The sequence below is a fragment of the Leopardus geoffroyi genome, chromosome B2 (genome assembly GCF_018350155.1).
Source record: "Leopardus geoffroyi isolate Oge1 chromosome B2, O.geoffroyi_Oge1_pat1.0, whole genome shotgun sequence".
Classification (NCBI taxonomy): domain Eukaryota; kingdom Metazoa; phylum Chordata; class Mammalia; order Carnivora; family Felidae; genus Leopardus; species Leopardus geoffroyi.
In genome coordinates, this window is record NC_059332.1 from 32,738,365 (window position 1) to 32,752,034 (window position 13,670).

The following is a 13,670-nucleotide window of genomic DNA, read 5'->3' on the forward strand; positions in this document are numbered from 1 at the left end:
ACTGCCAGTTTTCTGGAGAGATTCTTGCAGATTTTGCCAGATAAACCTCAGTAAGAACGGCGTCCTTACCTGACTGGTTCCTCTGGGCACTCTCCCAGTCTCTGCTCCTGGCTGGGGCCTGGCCCTGGCAGTGGATCGCTTTAACCAGGAGTGTGTCTGTCTTTACTTCTGTTTTGTGAAAATATGGTCATTTTGTCTTGGCTCAGCTCACAGTCTCCTCCCCAACCTCCCCCCAGTTTTAATTTCTTCCAGGGCTGTGCATGTCCTGTAAGCAATCGAGTCTGCTGTGCTGGAAACTGAGGAACTCGGAGAAAAAGAATTATTTGAGCCAATTGTGAGAAATTGAACAGCGGCAGGAGGAGGAAAAGGAGAGAAGAAAGGAGCCGACACGTCTAACCAGGCGGCTGGGGCACTGTGCATACAGATGCAGGTGGTGGCTGGGTCCCTGTTGCGGCTCATTACTGAGAAGCACATCAGAGGCCGCTGGGTGAGGGTCAGGGACAACAGCGCCGAGCTTTGAACGGGGCTCTAGGTGCTGTGGTTGCGGAGCCAATTCCCATTTTAAGAAATGCAGACTGCCTGGGGCATGATCCCCTCGGGGTCTCATTTCTCTCCTTGGCGCCTATTTCAACACTGCTATTCAGCCCCGGGATCTTAAGGAAAACCCCAGCGGGGTGGTGGGCGTGGAGGGGGAGGAGGGAGGAGGGGGAGGCTGGGGGGTGGGGTGGGGGGGGAAGAGGTGAGCGCCCCCTGCTGGTGATGGGGGAAGGTAGTCTCACTGTAGGGACAGATCCTGAGCAGAGACACAGGGAAAGACTCAAAAGCAGTGTTTTTCTCCATAGAAGGAGACGGTGACCGTTTAATGGTTTTTCTGCTTTTTTGGAATGGGTTCCAGATAATGGCGGGAATGGCGTGGTGGTACTCCGAAGGGCGAGGAGGAGTCTTGGATCCAGTTTTCCCCAACAGCATGCTTTGTAGATTCCTACGTTTCTCCCTCCCTTTTCTCCCCTGCCCTGTGCAGCCCTCTCTCCAATTATTACAGAGTGTTTTGGCAGCGTTTCCTGGGAACCTGCAGCTGCCCTTGGGATGATCAGTACGTGCATAGGAAATTGTGGGAATGTGCAGCATGGAGGGTGTGGGTCCCATGTAAGGCTTGGGTGTTCCTCAGGACCATTCAGAGCACCCCCAAAGGACCATCCTTTTTAAGGGTTGGGGTCGTCTTGTTCCGGTAACTACTGTCTGTGGCTAACTTCTCGCAATGGTTGGGGTGGGTGGAAATACGGAATGGGCCTCATGTCTAATTGCTGATAACCTATGGGTAGAGGGAGCTGTGTTTCCTCTAAGGCCCCAGTTTATAAATAAATGAGCATCCATTAATGTAACATTAAATTAGAATGAAATTTCCCATCCAGTTTTGTTTAGGAGGCAGAAATCAGTGGGTTGACTGTGGAATTTTGCTGCGGATGCTGGAGCATGCAGTCACAAGGTGATAATAATGATAGTAATTTGCTCGTGCCTGTACCCTCATCTCAAGGCACGTATTACCACCTGGCTTTTGCAAAGCCTCATTGAGGTGAAAGGGCTAGCTGGAAGTTACTCAGCAAGGGGTTGAGTACAGAAGTCTTACGGCTCTCCAGCCCATTTAGACCTTGAGTTTGCCAATAAACAGAAAGTGGAGACCTGAATTCCTCGCTCTGCCACCGACTGGTGTGTGGGCCGAAAATGCCATCTCTCTGGACCTCAGTTTCCTCACCAGCACAAATCTTGCAATTCCGTAGGTCTCACGTGATAATTTGAACGGAGAATTTAGCCAAGGCACACGTTTTGCTACTGTATATGTGCCATTTACGGCTAACTCCCTCTGAGCTTGATTTTCCCCCCTCTACGCAATGACCCGGGGTTTGGCCTTTAAAAATTAAAATATTAAATTAAAGAGTCATTTCTGTTTATTTGCCACTTTATTTGCAGGAGGGGGCTTGCTTGGGAGAGAGTATTTTCCTTTGGAGCCCGGCTGTGGGGCAGCAGATTCCGGGGTCTCCCTCGGGTGGGAGGGCGCTCCCAGTTTCATCCACCTTCCCCTGGAGCGGGCTGTCATTTGTCTGTTGGGGGAAAAACACAGGAGGTCTGCAGCTTGGTAGATTCAGTGGGTCCACTTCTAAACCTGGCCGCCAACCCAGGGCCAACCCGGGGAGGAGGGGGCGCCCCCAGGGGACGCTGGGCCAGGCTTCTGGAAGCTCTGCCTCTAGCTTTCTCTGTAGCCTGGGGCAAGTCATTTAACCTCCTGATTCTTCCATTTCAAACACCAACTCCCCACCTCTCTCCTCTCCTCCTGGGGACCCTGAGAAGTAATTAGTGGCTGTTTGTCAGACAAGTCCTGGCTTTGCACAAGTGGCTCCGGCAGACCTTGAAGGGCAGACCTTGAACCGGGCAAGGCCACGTGGAGCTCAGGACTTCGATTTGTAGAACAGATAAAGAAAATGCAGGCTTCTGTGGCCAGACTGCCGCAGGGTTTCCTTCAGAGGAACTGCCCGGCCTGGGTGGTGTTTTGGGAGGGAACACGCGATCTGGAGCAGGGGAAGGGTTGGGTGGGTTGTCGTGGTCAGCTCTGCCAGGAGGGTGTTTGGGAAAGGGGCCTGAGCCATCAGGGCAGGGCCTCGAGATGCCCCTGGCTGGGGAACTGGGCCTCCCCGGTCCCCAGGAGCCATCTGAGCCCCTGCTCTGTGATCAGGCTTCCATCCGAGACAGGGGCACCCTTTCCCGGAGAAGACCACTTCATGTTCTCAAGCACAAGGCAGAAAAACAAATCGCCATCCCCAAACCCTGCTCAGATGCACTCTGGGAATATTAACGTGGGTGGACAAGGCTGAGCCCCAGAGGCAGAGGCGCCCTGCCTCCCGTACCGTTCCGGGCAGGCAGAAGCACCTCACTCAGCAGCCCTTCCAGGGCGGCCCGGTACTTTTCCAGCTGCCTGGAGTTCATCCTCGTTCCAATTGCCACAGGAGCAGTCAGCTGTGAAATAAGGCAGAGTTAACAAGAAGGAAGAGACACGGAGAGCGCCATTAACCCCTGGGCGCCTCACGGGCGGCAGGAGGCACTGCCAGGAGCCACACCACCCTGCGGCCCCATTCTGCCCCATCCTCTGGGAGCCTCGGCCTCCCAGGACCCGGCAGGGAATTCTGGCACCTCCCCCCAACTCGATCCAGGGGCCCGGATCCTGGGAGTCCCCTGGACTTGCTGCCAGGGACAATCAACAAACCTCCCCTGGTGGGGAAGCTGGGACAGGAGGGGAGGGTCTGCAGGAACCCACTGCCCCCACCCCTCCCCTGTCTTTTCATGTGGGAGGAAACTCTCCCTCCCCCTTCTCCTGAGTAATGATAACCAGCACCGTGAAGCCTTAGGGCGCAGGCGCCATTCTAAACGCTTCGTGTATATTATGCCTCTCAATAACCCTGTGATGCAGGGATCATTAGTGTCCCCATTCTGCAGAGGAGGAAAGGGAGGACAAAGGGGTAGGATAACTCGCTCCAAGCCACACAGGTACTCAGTAGCAGAGGGAGAAGGTGCTATACCCAGGAGAGCTGACTCCAGGGTCTGTGCCCATGACCACCAGGTCTTCTCTAGCACCGCGGGGACACAGGCGAGACCCCAGAGTTGCTGTCTGGAGGCTCATCACCAAGAAACGTGGTTGTGGCAGAGCCGGGGGTGCTGAGCTTGCTGTCACCCCCAGAGCTTCCTGGTTCAGTGGTCTTGGTTTGCAAACCAGCTGGCAGACTGGGAGATTGCCTGCCTGTCTGGGGAGCCGCGATGGAGGAGTCCCAGGCCCCCCACCCCCACCCCTCACTGGTGGTGGGAAATGGGCTTGGGATGCCTGAAGGCAAGCAAAGGGTCCCCGTGGGCTCTGGCCTCCAGCCCTGCCGTGTCCTCACCTTACAATGAGGAGGCTGGACGGAATGATCCGGAAAGGACCTCCTGGCCTGTATATCATGTTCTAGGGGGATGGAAAGGGGACGACGGGCACCTCACCCTCAGCCTCTGAGAGGCATTCCACAGGATGTAACATGTGCTTTAAACTGCCTTGGGTGCAGAGGGCAGTCCTGAGGGAGCTCCCCTTTGCCAGCTGAACCAGTCACCCCCAGTTCCTCCTGGGGAGCCCAAGGAGCATGTGGGAAGGAAAGGCACATTCCCCTAACCCCACCACCCAGGGTGGTGACAGCACTGAGGAGGCCATGACCGACCTCCCTGTTTATGGACAGCTGATGGGGTCTAAAGACCCCTGGCTGGTGTCCAGCTCAGTTTTGCCCTGACTGTGACCTTGGCAAGGCCCTTGTTCTCTCTGCATATCAGTCTTTTCCTCTCCCAGGCCTCTTTACAGGGAAGTGTCCCTCTCTTCAGTCCTGGAGCCCTTCCTTCTCCATCCATACCCACCCCCTTAAGAATCCTACTGTCCTGGCTTGAAACTCCAGCTAATTGCCGATGCCTCCCACATTGATGTCTGCAGCCCTGAGCGCTCCTGAAGTCCAGACGGCTATATACACCTGCCTTGTGCGACGCCTCCACCTGGATGCCCACCAGGCATCTTATAGTTCACAGGTCCTGTCTGACCTCCTGACCTTCCTCCTGCCATCCTGCAGCCAACCATAGGCTTCACTGTCTCCTGAGTGGCAAATCTATCCTTCCGGGTATTCCGGCCCCAAACTTCAAAGTTCGTTTTTACCTTTCTCTTTCTTTATACCCTGCATTCGTTCTTTCAGCAAATCCTCAGAGCTTCTAACTCGAAATTATTTCCAGAACCTGACCACTGTGCTCTGCCTCTACCTTGACCACCCTGGGCTCTTGGATGTGCTAGCAGCTCCTCGGTGGTCTCCCGAATCCTGCCCTTGCCCCTTCGGGCTGCTCTCAACACGGAAGCTGGGGAGACTCTTGTAAAATGTGAATCTGATCATGTCCCTCCTCCGCTCCAAAGCCCCCAGCAACTCCCACCTCAGCAGAGGGAAGGCAAAGTCCAAACAATAGCCTGCAAAGTCCACGATCTGGTCCCACCTCCCTCTTCCTCCCTGACTCCCTCTGCTCCAGCCAGTCCAGCCTCTTCACTGTTCTTCCACACTCTTCCACCAGGCCTCCTCCTGCCTCGGGGCCTTTGCATTGACTATTCCTGCCACGTGGAATGCTCTTCCCCCAGATATCTTTGTGGTTGCCTGCCTCACTGTCTCCAGGTCTCAGCGCTAATACCGTCTCCTCGAGAAGCCCGCTCTGACCACCCTGTTGAGGTTGCAACCCATCCGCCTCCAGTCCCTGCCTTATTTTCCTCCACGGCACCTGTTAGGACCGGCCACATTATGATGCTTGCTTCTGTATCCTGTCTGTAGTCTGCTGCCCGTCCTTCTGGCATCTCATTTCCAGTCCCCCACTCCAGTGTGAGCTTCACGAGCTCGGAGGATGTATCTGTTTTGTTCACCGCCCTATCGCCAGGGCCCAGAACTGAGCCATGCTTCACACTTAGGGCTCAGTGTCTTCTCATCTGGATAAATGAGGCTGAGAACTTAAGAGCCGCACTGGACAAACTCAAGACTTGCTCAGGCCGCCACGATCTGTGCATCCTAACGCAGCACTGCGGGCCCCAGGCCCTGGGTCTTGACACTGTAGTCGTCTCCCAGGGCACCCTTGTCCTCTGTCTCCTGGTGACCGCAGTTGCCCTCTGACTCGTCTCCTGGCTCCACTTGTGCGGTCCCAGGTCTTTCTAAGTCAGATGAGATGACTTCCCTGCTGTGAACTCCCCAGTGACCTTCCAGACATGGTGCCTGGACCACTAGGCCCTGCCACTCTCTTGTCCTCTCCCAAGTGCGCCCTGGCCTTGGGGGCCTCACACCTACCACGTGCTTCCTGAGCAGGGCCTTTGCTGGCACTTTTCCCTCTGGGACGTTCTTGCTCTAGCTGTTTGCATCACAGGCTCCTTCTCATCATTCTGGTTCCAAATCAAATAAATGTCACCTCCTCTGAGAGGCCTCCTAGCCAAAGCAGTGCCCCCAGCCCCCACCCCCTCACCCTCTATCATGCCTCCTTACCCGGTGCCTTATTTGAGACAGCTGTGTCATTGTTGGTGTCTGTATCTCTCCTAGGATGGAACTTGTTGCCTGAATGTCTGGTTTGCTGCTGTGGTCCAGAACAATCTGTGGCTGGCAGGGGGGACCCTTCCCCACACTAGGTTTCTCTGCATTGTCCCCCTGTCTGCTCACCTTGATAACTTCGTTTTCTTCTTCCTCTGTGGGCTCCACAGGGTCCAGAGGGCCCACTTCCTCGGACCTCTGCTGTACAATCAGGGATTTCTTTTGCCCTTTGTTCCGCTCCTTTTCCTAAGGGCAGAGCACAAATTTGCACAAAACCTGCCATCTCTCCACCGCCCAGATGGCCCTCGCCTGTCTCTGCCCAGGGTGCTAAGTGGTCTGAGCTTCCCACAGGCCAAAAGAGTTCTCCCAGGTGCCTCTACACGAGGAGTTCCAGAAACCCAACGGCTTACAAATGGCCCTCAGAGTCGTTCACCAATAGGTCAACTTGAAGAAGAATCCATTCCTTTGTAGTTCAAGCATTGCACCCAGATTGTTACTGTTAATTAAGTTAAAATGCTGAAAATAAGCGCTGCCCTTCATGCATATTAAGTGTGGAAATGTGTTTTTCTTCGCAGAGAGCCCATAAAAAAGGTGGCAAGACAGCCTCGCCTGGGAGGGCGCCATGGGGTGGCCCAGAAACTGGAGTCCCTGGGAGGTGATTTATAAGAGACGAGACAGGGAGATGAATTATGGAGGAAGGAGTTTGCAGCTTCTTCATAGAAATCCCGGTGCCTGGCAATTCTGAGGAGCAAAACCACAGAGCGGATCATCGCAAAGCGTTCTTTGGTTGCCATTTTGCTAGTTTGTGTTCTACCGATGTTGATTGTTTCTGCCCAGACCTAAACCTTACGTGGCATCCTGCTTGCCAGGTCCCAGGGCACCGAGATCAGACACACCTCAATCCTTTGGCTTCTCTAATGACCCCCTTGGGATTCAGCTCTGGGCCTTGCCTGGGACACGGTGATTCTAGAACAATTGGTTGTCCCTTCTGGAGAGGAAGCCGGTGGTAGAGAAATTATGTTTAGAGAGCCTGCTGCCTCTCTTCCATATTTCTATGTCTACCCCTGAAGAAAGGGAGCTGGGGCCGGCCTTGCCTCTGCAAAGGACATAGGCCACTGGGTATGTGGAAGCTTGCCCCGGACAGAGTATGGAAGTGCAGAGGTCATGCGACCTCCCAGAGAACGGATTCGTGTGTTTGTCCCTACTGGAGCCGTGTCTCAGACAGGTGGGACACGACAGTCCCATCCAGCTCCTCAGGTCAAAGAGAAACAAATATCTGCACAAGATACTCAGAACCCCTTGGCATCTAAAGTAAAAGGCACGGGGAGCCAGGTCTGGCAATCCAGTTTTCCAGAGGCCCTGCTGCCTGAGTTCCATTAAGCCTGCCTTGTTTTCTTCCGGGTTTTTTTTTTTTTTTAATATTTTTAAAAATGTTTATTTATTTTTGAGAGAGAGAGAGAGAGAGAGAGAGAGAGAGAGACTGCATGTGAGTAGGAGAGGAGCAGAGAGAGAGGGAGACACAGAATCCGAAGCAGGCTCCAGGCTCCAAGCTGTCAGCACAGAGCCCGATGTGGGGTGCGAACTTGTGAGATCATGACCTGAGCCAAAGTCGGATGCCCAACCTACTGAGCCACCCAGGCCCCTTTTCTGGCTTCTAAAGAAGAGGCTCTGACCAGCACTCCGTGGGGGACCAACCCCTCGCCCCCTCCTTCTCTCTGAAGACCCCTGCTCAGTTCTCACCTTTTCCCTTCCGACACCCCAGGGAGGCTTCTCCCGCCTCTGAACTTAGCACTTAACCATCAGCATCACTTACTGGGCAATTAATCCCGCCCTGCCTTGTGCCGTGTCCCTTTGTTTCCTATTGTTAGCGAATTTTTCATACGATTGTATCTTGGCTCCTGAGCCTGCTCCTTGAAGACGGAGGTTCCTCGATTTCCTCGCATGCCTGGCCTCTCACCCAGGGTGGCCCTTTGTACTATGGAGATGCTCAGCAAATATTTATCGGCTTGTTAATTGAAAATTTCCTCTGAAGGATGGGCAGGGTGGGAAAAGATGTCACTTGTGGGAGCCGCTGTCACCTTTGATTGGTGCTAGTGGGCAATGAAGGCGGTAGGGAGGCAGCTGGAGTTTGGGGTCAGCTTGGGTCTGGGTCCTTCATGCTCCCCTCGATGTCACTGATGCCAGCTATGCAGCTGATTAAACGTGGGTTTCCCCCAAGGGACACTTGTGCCTTAGAGAGACTAACACCACTTCAGCGCTGAGCAGCTGTGAGTCACTTGGACCATGCTGGGGAGGCAGGCAGCCTGGGGGATTTCCTACCCGAATCCTCTGGAGCTCGCTGTGAGTGAAGATGGGAACGAAGGCTTCCGTCTGGGAGGCCAGCATGACGGCCACGTGCACCATCAGCAGGACAGCCACGGCCTTGCGGGACACCATCCTGGGGCTGAACAACGACAAGAAGCTCTTGTCAGGTTCACGGCGCACGCCCTGCCGATAGCTGTGACGTTGAGCAAGCCGCTCGGCCTCTCCTCGTGTGGGCCGGGTGTGGGGCTTTACCAGAGGAGCTCAGAGGCCCTTCTCTGCCCCAGAGAGGTGAACAAGTGCCTGGGAGAGGCCGTCCTGCCCCCGTCGCGCAACCGGAGGAGAAGCATCCCACACGCCAGCCACCCTCGTTGTTACCGGTGAGGTCTTCCAAAGCTTCCAAAGCTCGTGAAGGGGGAAGGACTCCATGTCTCAGAAGAAAAACTCTAGATTAGCAACAGAATGGTGCCCCAAGACTCAGGGAGCCCTCACTGCTCCCTGGGATGGGCCCAGGCCCTGATGACCCTAGGTGTCCCCGGGAGCACCAGGCAAAGACCTTGGGTCTGAAGAGAAAGAGGCTGGGACCCTTTGCCCTGGGGGAAGGCAGAGCCAGATGGAAATTTTCAGCAGGGAGCAGCATCCCGGAGCTGGGAGTGGGGTCTCCACCCCTCTGGGGCCAGCGCTGGCTCGGAAACAGGACTCTTTGGAGCCCCAGCTAGCTGCCTGTTGGTTACCATCTAGAAAGGACAAGAGTTCACCTCTGCCCCGTACCTCCCTCCACCCCACCTCAGAATGCCACGAATGCTGGGGGTGTCTGCGTGCCTGCGAGCAGGTCTGGAATGGTGGGCCGGAAGGTGGGCCGCCGACAGTTGCCAGGGACCAGGTGGGTGTGGTGACCTCAAGAGTGCAACGGCTTAAGAAATGGGGTCAGAGAGTGCCTGGGTGGCTCAGTCGGTTGAGCATCCAACTCTTGATTTCAGCTCAAGTCATGATCTCAGGGTCATGGGCTCAAGCCCTGCCTTGGGCTCTGCGCTGAGCATGGAGCTTGCTTGGGATTCTCTCTCTGCCCCTACCCTGCTCATGCTCTCTCTCTCTCTCTCTCAAAATAAATAAATATTAAAAAAAAGAAAGAAAGAAAGAAAGAAAGAAATGCGGTCAGTTGGGCAGGCTTCAGGCCCTGTCGGGATGGTCCAGTGGCAGGGGTTGTTGAGGGCGCTTCCTGCTGGGTGCCAGCCTTAGTTGATTCCGTAAGTAATTACCCCGGTGCTCAGTGTCCCCTTCTAAGCCCTCTCTCACATGATCCTCCCACTCATCTGGGAGCAAATGAAATCTGGGGAGGCGAGGAGGCCTAGAGAGGTGAAGACCTAGGGAGGGGCCAGGCCCCAGAGCGAGGAAACGAGACCAAGGGCGGCCCCTGCTGCAGCCGGCGTGGGGGTGATCACAGGGTTGCAGATAAAGAGCTTTGGGGGAGTCGGCCCGGGGCTGCTGGTGGGAGAGGGTCGTGCCCTGGACTGGCCTCTAAGTTTCTCTGCGGGTCCAACCCCTAATCCCCCTCTGGAGAGGATCTTCGAAGGCTGTGGGCTTGCATCCTGCCTCTTCTCTGGGACCTGTCTCCTCCGTCATCTGAAGCCACTGCTATGAAGCAGGACGCTCCCTCTGCCTTCTTGCGATCCTTCCTTCAGCCCCGTCCTACTTTCTCCCTCCATCTGGCAAACACTCCATGAGAAAGGATGAGAGAGCTCAGGCAGCCAAAGCCTCCCATGCCAGCTACATACAAATTCCTAGTGGGGTCAGAAGACCGCTCACCCACTGAAGGCGGACCCTCGGGAAGCCGAGACCCAGCCCCGGGAGGATCTGGAAGGGAACAGAGGATGGGTGGGGGGTGGAGAGCTCCCAGGCACTCTCCCCCTCCCCGTTCCTACGCTTCCCCGATGGCGCGTCTGTGGAGCCCTGTTTCCCTCCCAGTGGGGACGGATATGTCACATTTATGGCGTCCCATTTCCTTCACAGAGATGCTATAGAGCCCTTTTCATTCCGGTGTTCGCATTTCATTCACTCCATAAGAATCAATAAAAACTTTAAATAAAAAAAGGCAAAATCCAATTGCTGCTCATTTTCTTGATCCAACTGGCAGTTGGCATGTCACCTACATTCATTTGTGTTTCTGGGAGCTCGGAGTGGGAGAGCTTTTCACTGTGTGATGAGCCAGTGACGTCCCTTTTCCATCTCCAGCGATGGGGCTCCAGCCTTCAAGTGATCAGCTCTGGATAAGCGGGCACCTGTCTCCTTCCTCCCCACCCATGGTACCACCCGACCTGGTAAGAGTTGCCCCGTCCTGTAATCTCTCTAGGGACCAGCTTTCTCCTGAACTTTCCAGAGCAAAGCCTTCGTGCCAAGTGGGGTCCGGTGTCCATGCTGAGCTCTGGCTTGGGTACCTGGCCTGCAGTCAATGGCACCACGCATCCCAGACAGCCTCCTTTTTATCAGGACTTGCACCCACCCCTCCTCCCTCCAGCTTCCGTGCCTCCGGGGCTGTCCTGCCTGTGCTCCCACTATGTATGGCTTCAACCTGCTTCTCTGGAAATCAGCTCGGGGCTTTCAGCCGGAAGCCTAGTTAAGTATTTGAAGGTGGCAGAGGGACATAGGGGAGATCTCTGGACTGGGTTGGTTTCTGCCTTGGGGCTCATGCCGAACTCCCCCTCCCCCCGCCCCTCTCCTCTGTGGCTACTCACAGCAGCACGGTCTGGGTGGCACTGACCTTGTCTGTCTCTGCTCCTCCTTTGGTATCTGGCTCATCTGACCCGCCCTTATATCTGCTATCTGGCTGGTCTGATGGGCCCTCTAGCCCTCCCTTGGGAACCCGTTAACCTTTGGCCACACCTTGGGGGCTTTGGGTGGGGAGCCTGGATTCTCGAAGCTCACGGAAACAACAGGCAGGGCCTGGCACGTCGTGGGACTTCTGGGGCTTTCCCGGAAGGCGACAGTCAGGATTTGGTGGAGGCCAGCTTCCACCCAGATGGCACTTTCCCGTCCACTTAGAACTTAGCTGCCGCTCAGAGGGTCGTTTTAACAAAAGCCCTTTCTTTTTTGTTACTTAAATATATGATGTTGTTGAGTGTCTTCAGGCCAGCTCTTTAGTGATCGGATTCTCTGTTGGGCTGTCAGAAAGAGTGCTGTATTAGAAAGATAACTTGCCTTCAGCCTCCCCCCCCCCCCGCCCCCGAAGCCCCTCACAAAAGAAAGAAAAGGCTCAGGAGTGTGTGGCAGTTTAAAGCGACTAATGAAAAGACAATGACAGTCTAGACCCAGGGCTGTGGAGCAACAGAGACTCTGTGGGAGCCAAGAAAGCATGTAAGGTGTGTGATACAGAAGGTTTATGGGTTTGTAGCTTAAATGGGGGAGATGAGACACCTATCCAGGCACGTTTCATGGTAATCGTATAACTCAAATGGTGAAGTGAAAGATTTAAACAGGGAAGAGATGAATGTAATCTGGAGTCAGGGCTTACTGCTGCTGCTGGCCAGTGCCATTTCTGGAACACGGTCCGGGAATGCTTGACACGCATGTTCTAATGAAGCCTCAGCGATGCCATGACGCTGGTGCTCTTAATTGTCCCATTTTGCAGATAAGGAAACCGAGGCACAATGAAATAGCTCCTCGGTGACCCCACTGTAAGGTCTCTCTCTCTCTTTTTAAGTCAGCTCTACTCTCTATGTGGGGCTCAAACTCACAACCCTGCCCTGAGATTGAGAGTTGCATGCTCTACCGACTGAGTCAGCCAGGGACCCCCAAGGTCTCTCTATACAAGGGTCAAAGCTGGTCATGGCCAGACATGGCAGAGGATGGGAGTGGGGGCTTCTGGGACACAGGGCATATGCAGGAATAAAGGATGGCATAGGATGGCAGGGTCTCCCTGTGGGTTGGGAGAGGGTCATTCTTGGGTCTGAGTGTGGGCATTCTTAGAAACCAAGCAGAAGGATTTGGATTTGATGGGGGAGAAACGGGGGCCCTCATAGTGCCTTGAATGGGTTTAGTGGTTGGGTCTGGTCATCAGGGCAGGGCGAGGAGAATCTGGGAGGTGGCTGGGGCAGACTGAGGGTGAAGTCCAGAGGGTCTGGGCTAGCAGAGGCCATTTCTCCAGGAGAACCTCACTGGCCATTAGCACCCTCCAGAGACGCTGCCCCAAACGTTCAGATGGGGATTGCTTCTTGTCCAGGAACCCCTCCCCCCTCAGTCCTCCAGTCTGCTGTGGCTTTTCCTCTCAGAAAGAAACAAGTGCAGGTGCTTCCAACCCAGCCCACGTAACCTCTAAACCCCCGTCTCAGCAAGGCTTCCGGCCAGCAGGGTCTCTGCATTCTACTCTGACGCCAGGTTAGACCTCGTCCAGCTCGCTGGATCGCCGCCTGTTGTCAGACGGGTGCACTGGGTCTCTGCAGTCTTTGAGATTTATCGCAGAGAAATTAGAGCTTAAAACGCCAGGGCTTGGAACTGAGATGCCGCTCCTCGCCCTGCCCCAGGTTGCAAGAGTGGCTTTTAAGACCAGGTCACAGACCTTGGTAGGCACAAGGTTAGCATGAGGGTAATGAAGGAGCTCACCACCTACCTAGGCTCTGGGAGGCTGGTCTGCACAATGGACTCCTGTAGGGCGGGGAGGGGGGCTGGGGAACACATCAGTTTCTGTGTCTCTCATGCATAGACCAGGGGCAGGCCCACTATGGCCCACGGGCCAAATCCAACCTGCCACTTATTTTTACATAGCTTACGAGCTACAAGTAGTTTTTACATTTTGAATAATTCATAAAAATCAAAGGAAGAATAATATTTGGTGATATGTGAATATATATGAAATTCAAATTTCTGAGTCCATAAATAAGGTTTCATTGGAACACAGCCACTCCCATTCATTTGCTTATTGTCTATGGCTGCTTTGGGGCTACAACAACAGAGCTGAAGAGTTGGGCAGAGACATTTAGACCCACAAAGCTGAAGAGATTTATTATTGGGGCCTTCTAGAAAAAATTTGCTTACCCCTGACCTCGACAGTGTCTGGAGTGTGGAAGGTGCTTGATATGTAAAAAATAACAGCCAGACATCAGCTTTTTGCAATGTCACAACATACACTGTGAAGCTGGTATGGATATTATTCCATTTTACAGGTGGGAAAACTGAGGTGAAACAATGGGCCCAAGGTCACAGCTATCAAAATGGCAGGGCCAGGATTCAAAGTTTGGCTTCAGAGGCCACTGTGTTTTTCTGCCGCTTGAT

General features: G+C 54.4%; 1 protein-coding gene across 1 annotated transcript; it reads right to left on the bottom strand.

Moving 5' to 3' along the window:
• Window positions 1–1,946: 1,946 nt before the first annotated feature.
• MLN (motilin) lies at window positions 1,947–12,606 on the bottom strand. The gene is made up of 6 exons (XM_045497936.1): window positions 11,914–12,606; window positions 11,164–11,563; window positions 8,424–8,547; window positions 6,234–6,350; window positions 2,901–3,009; window positions 1,947–2,099 (listed from the first exon to the last, which is right to left on the bottom strand). Exons 2-6 carry the CDS (start codon window positions 11,199–11,201, stop codon window positions 2,092–2,094), a joined length of 396 nt encoding a protein of 131 aa, XP_045353892.1. The 5' UTR covers window positions 11,202–11,563; window positions 11,914–12,606; the 3' UTR covers window positions 1,947–2,091.
• Window positions 12,607–13,670: the final 1,064 nt, after the last annotated feature.

Excerpts from the sequence above, each read along its gene's own strand:
- MLN (XM_045497936.1), bottom strand. The coding sequence starts at position 11,201 with ATGAGCCAGATACCAAAGGAGGAGCAGAGACAGACAAG. Across the intron at positions 8,548-11,163 it reads GAGGAGCAGAGACAGACAAG|CCCCAGGATGGTGTCCCGCA; the intron begins GTCAGTGCCACC and ends GTCGTTGTTCAG. Across the intron at positions 3,010-6,233 it reads AAGAAAACGAAGTTATCAAG|CTGACTGCTCCTGTGGCAAT; the intron begins GTGAGCAGACAG and ends CTTATTTCACAG.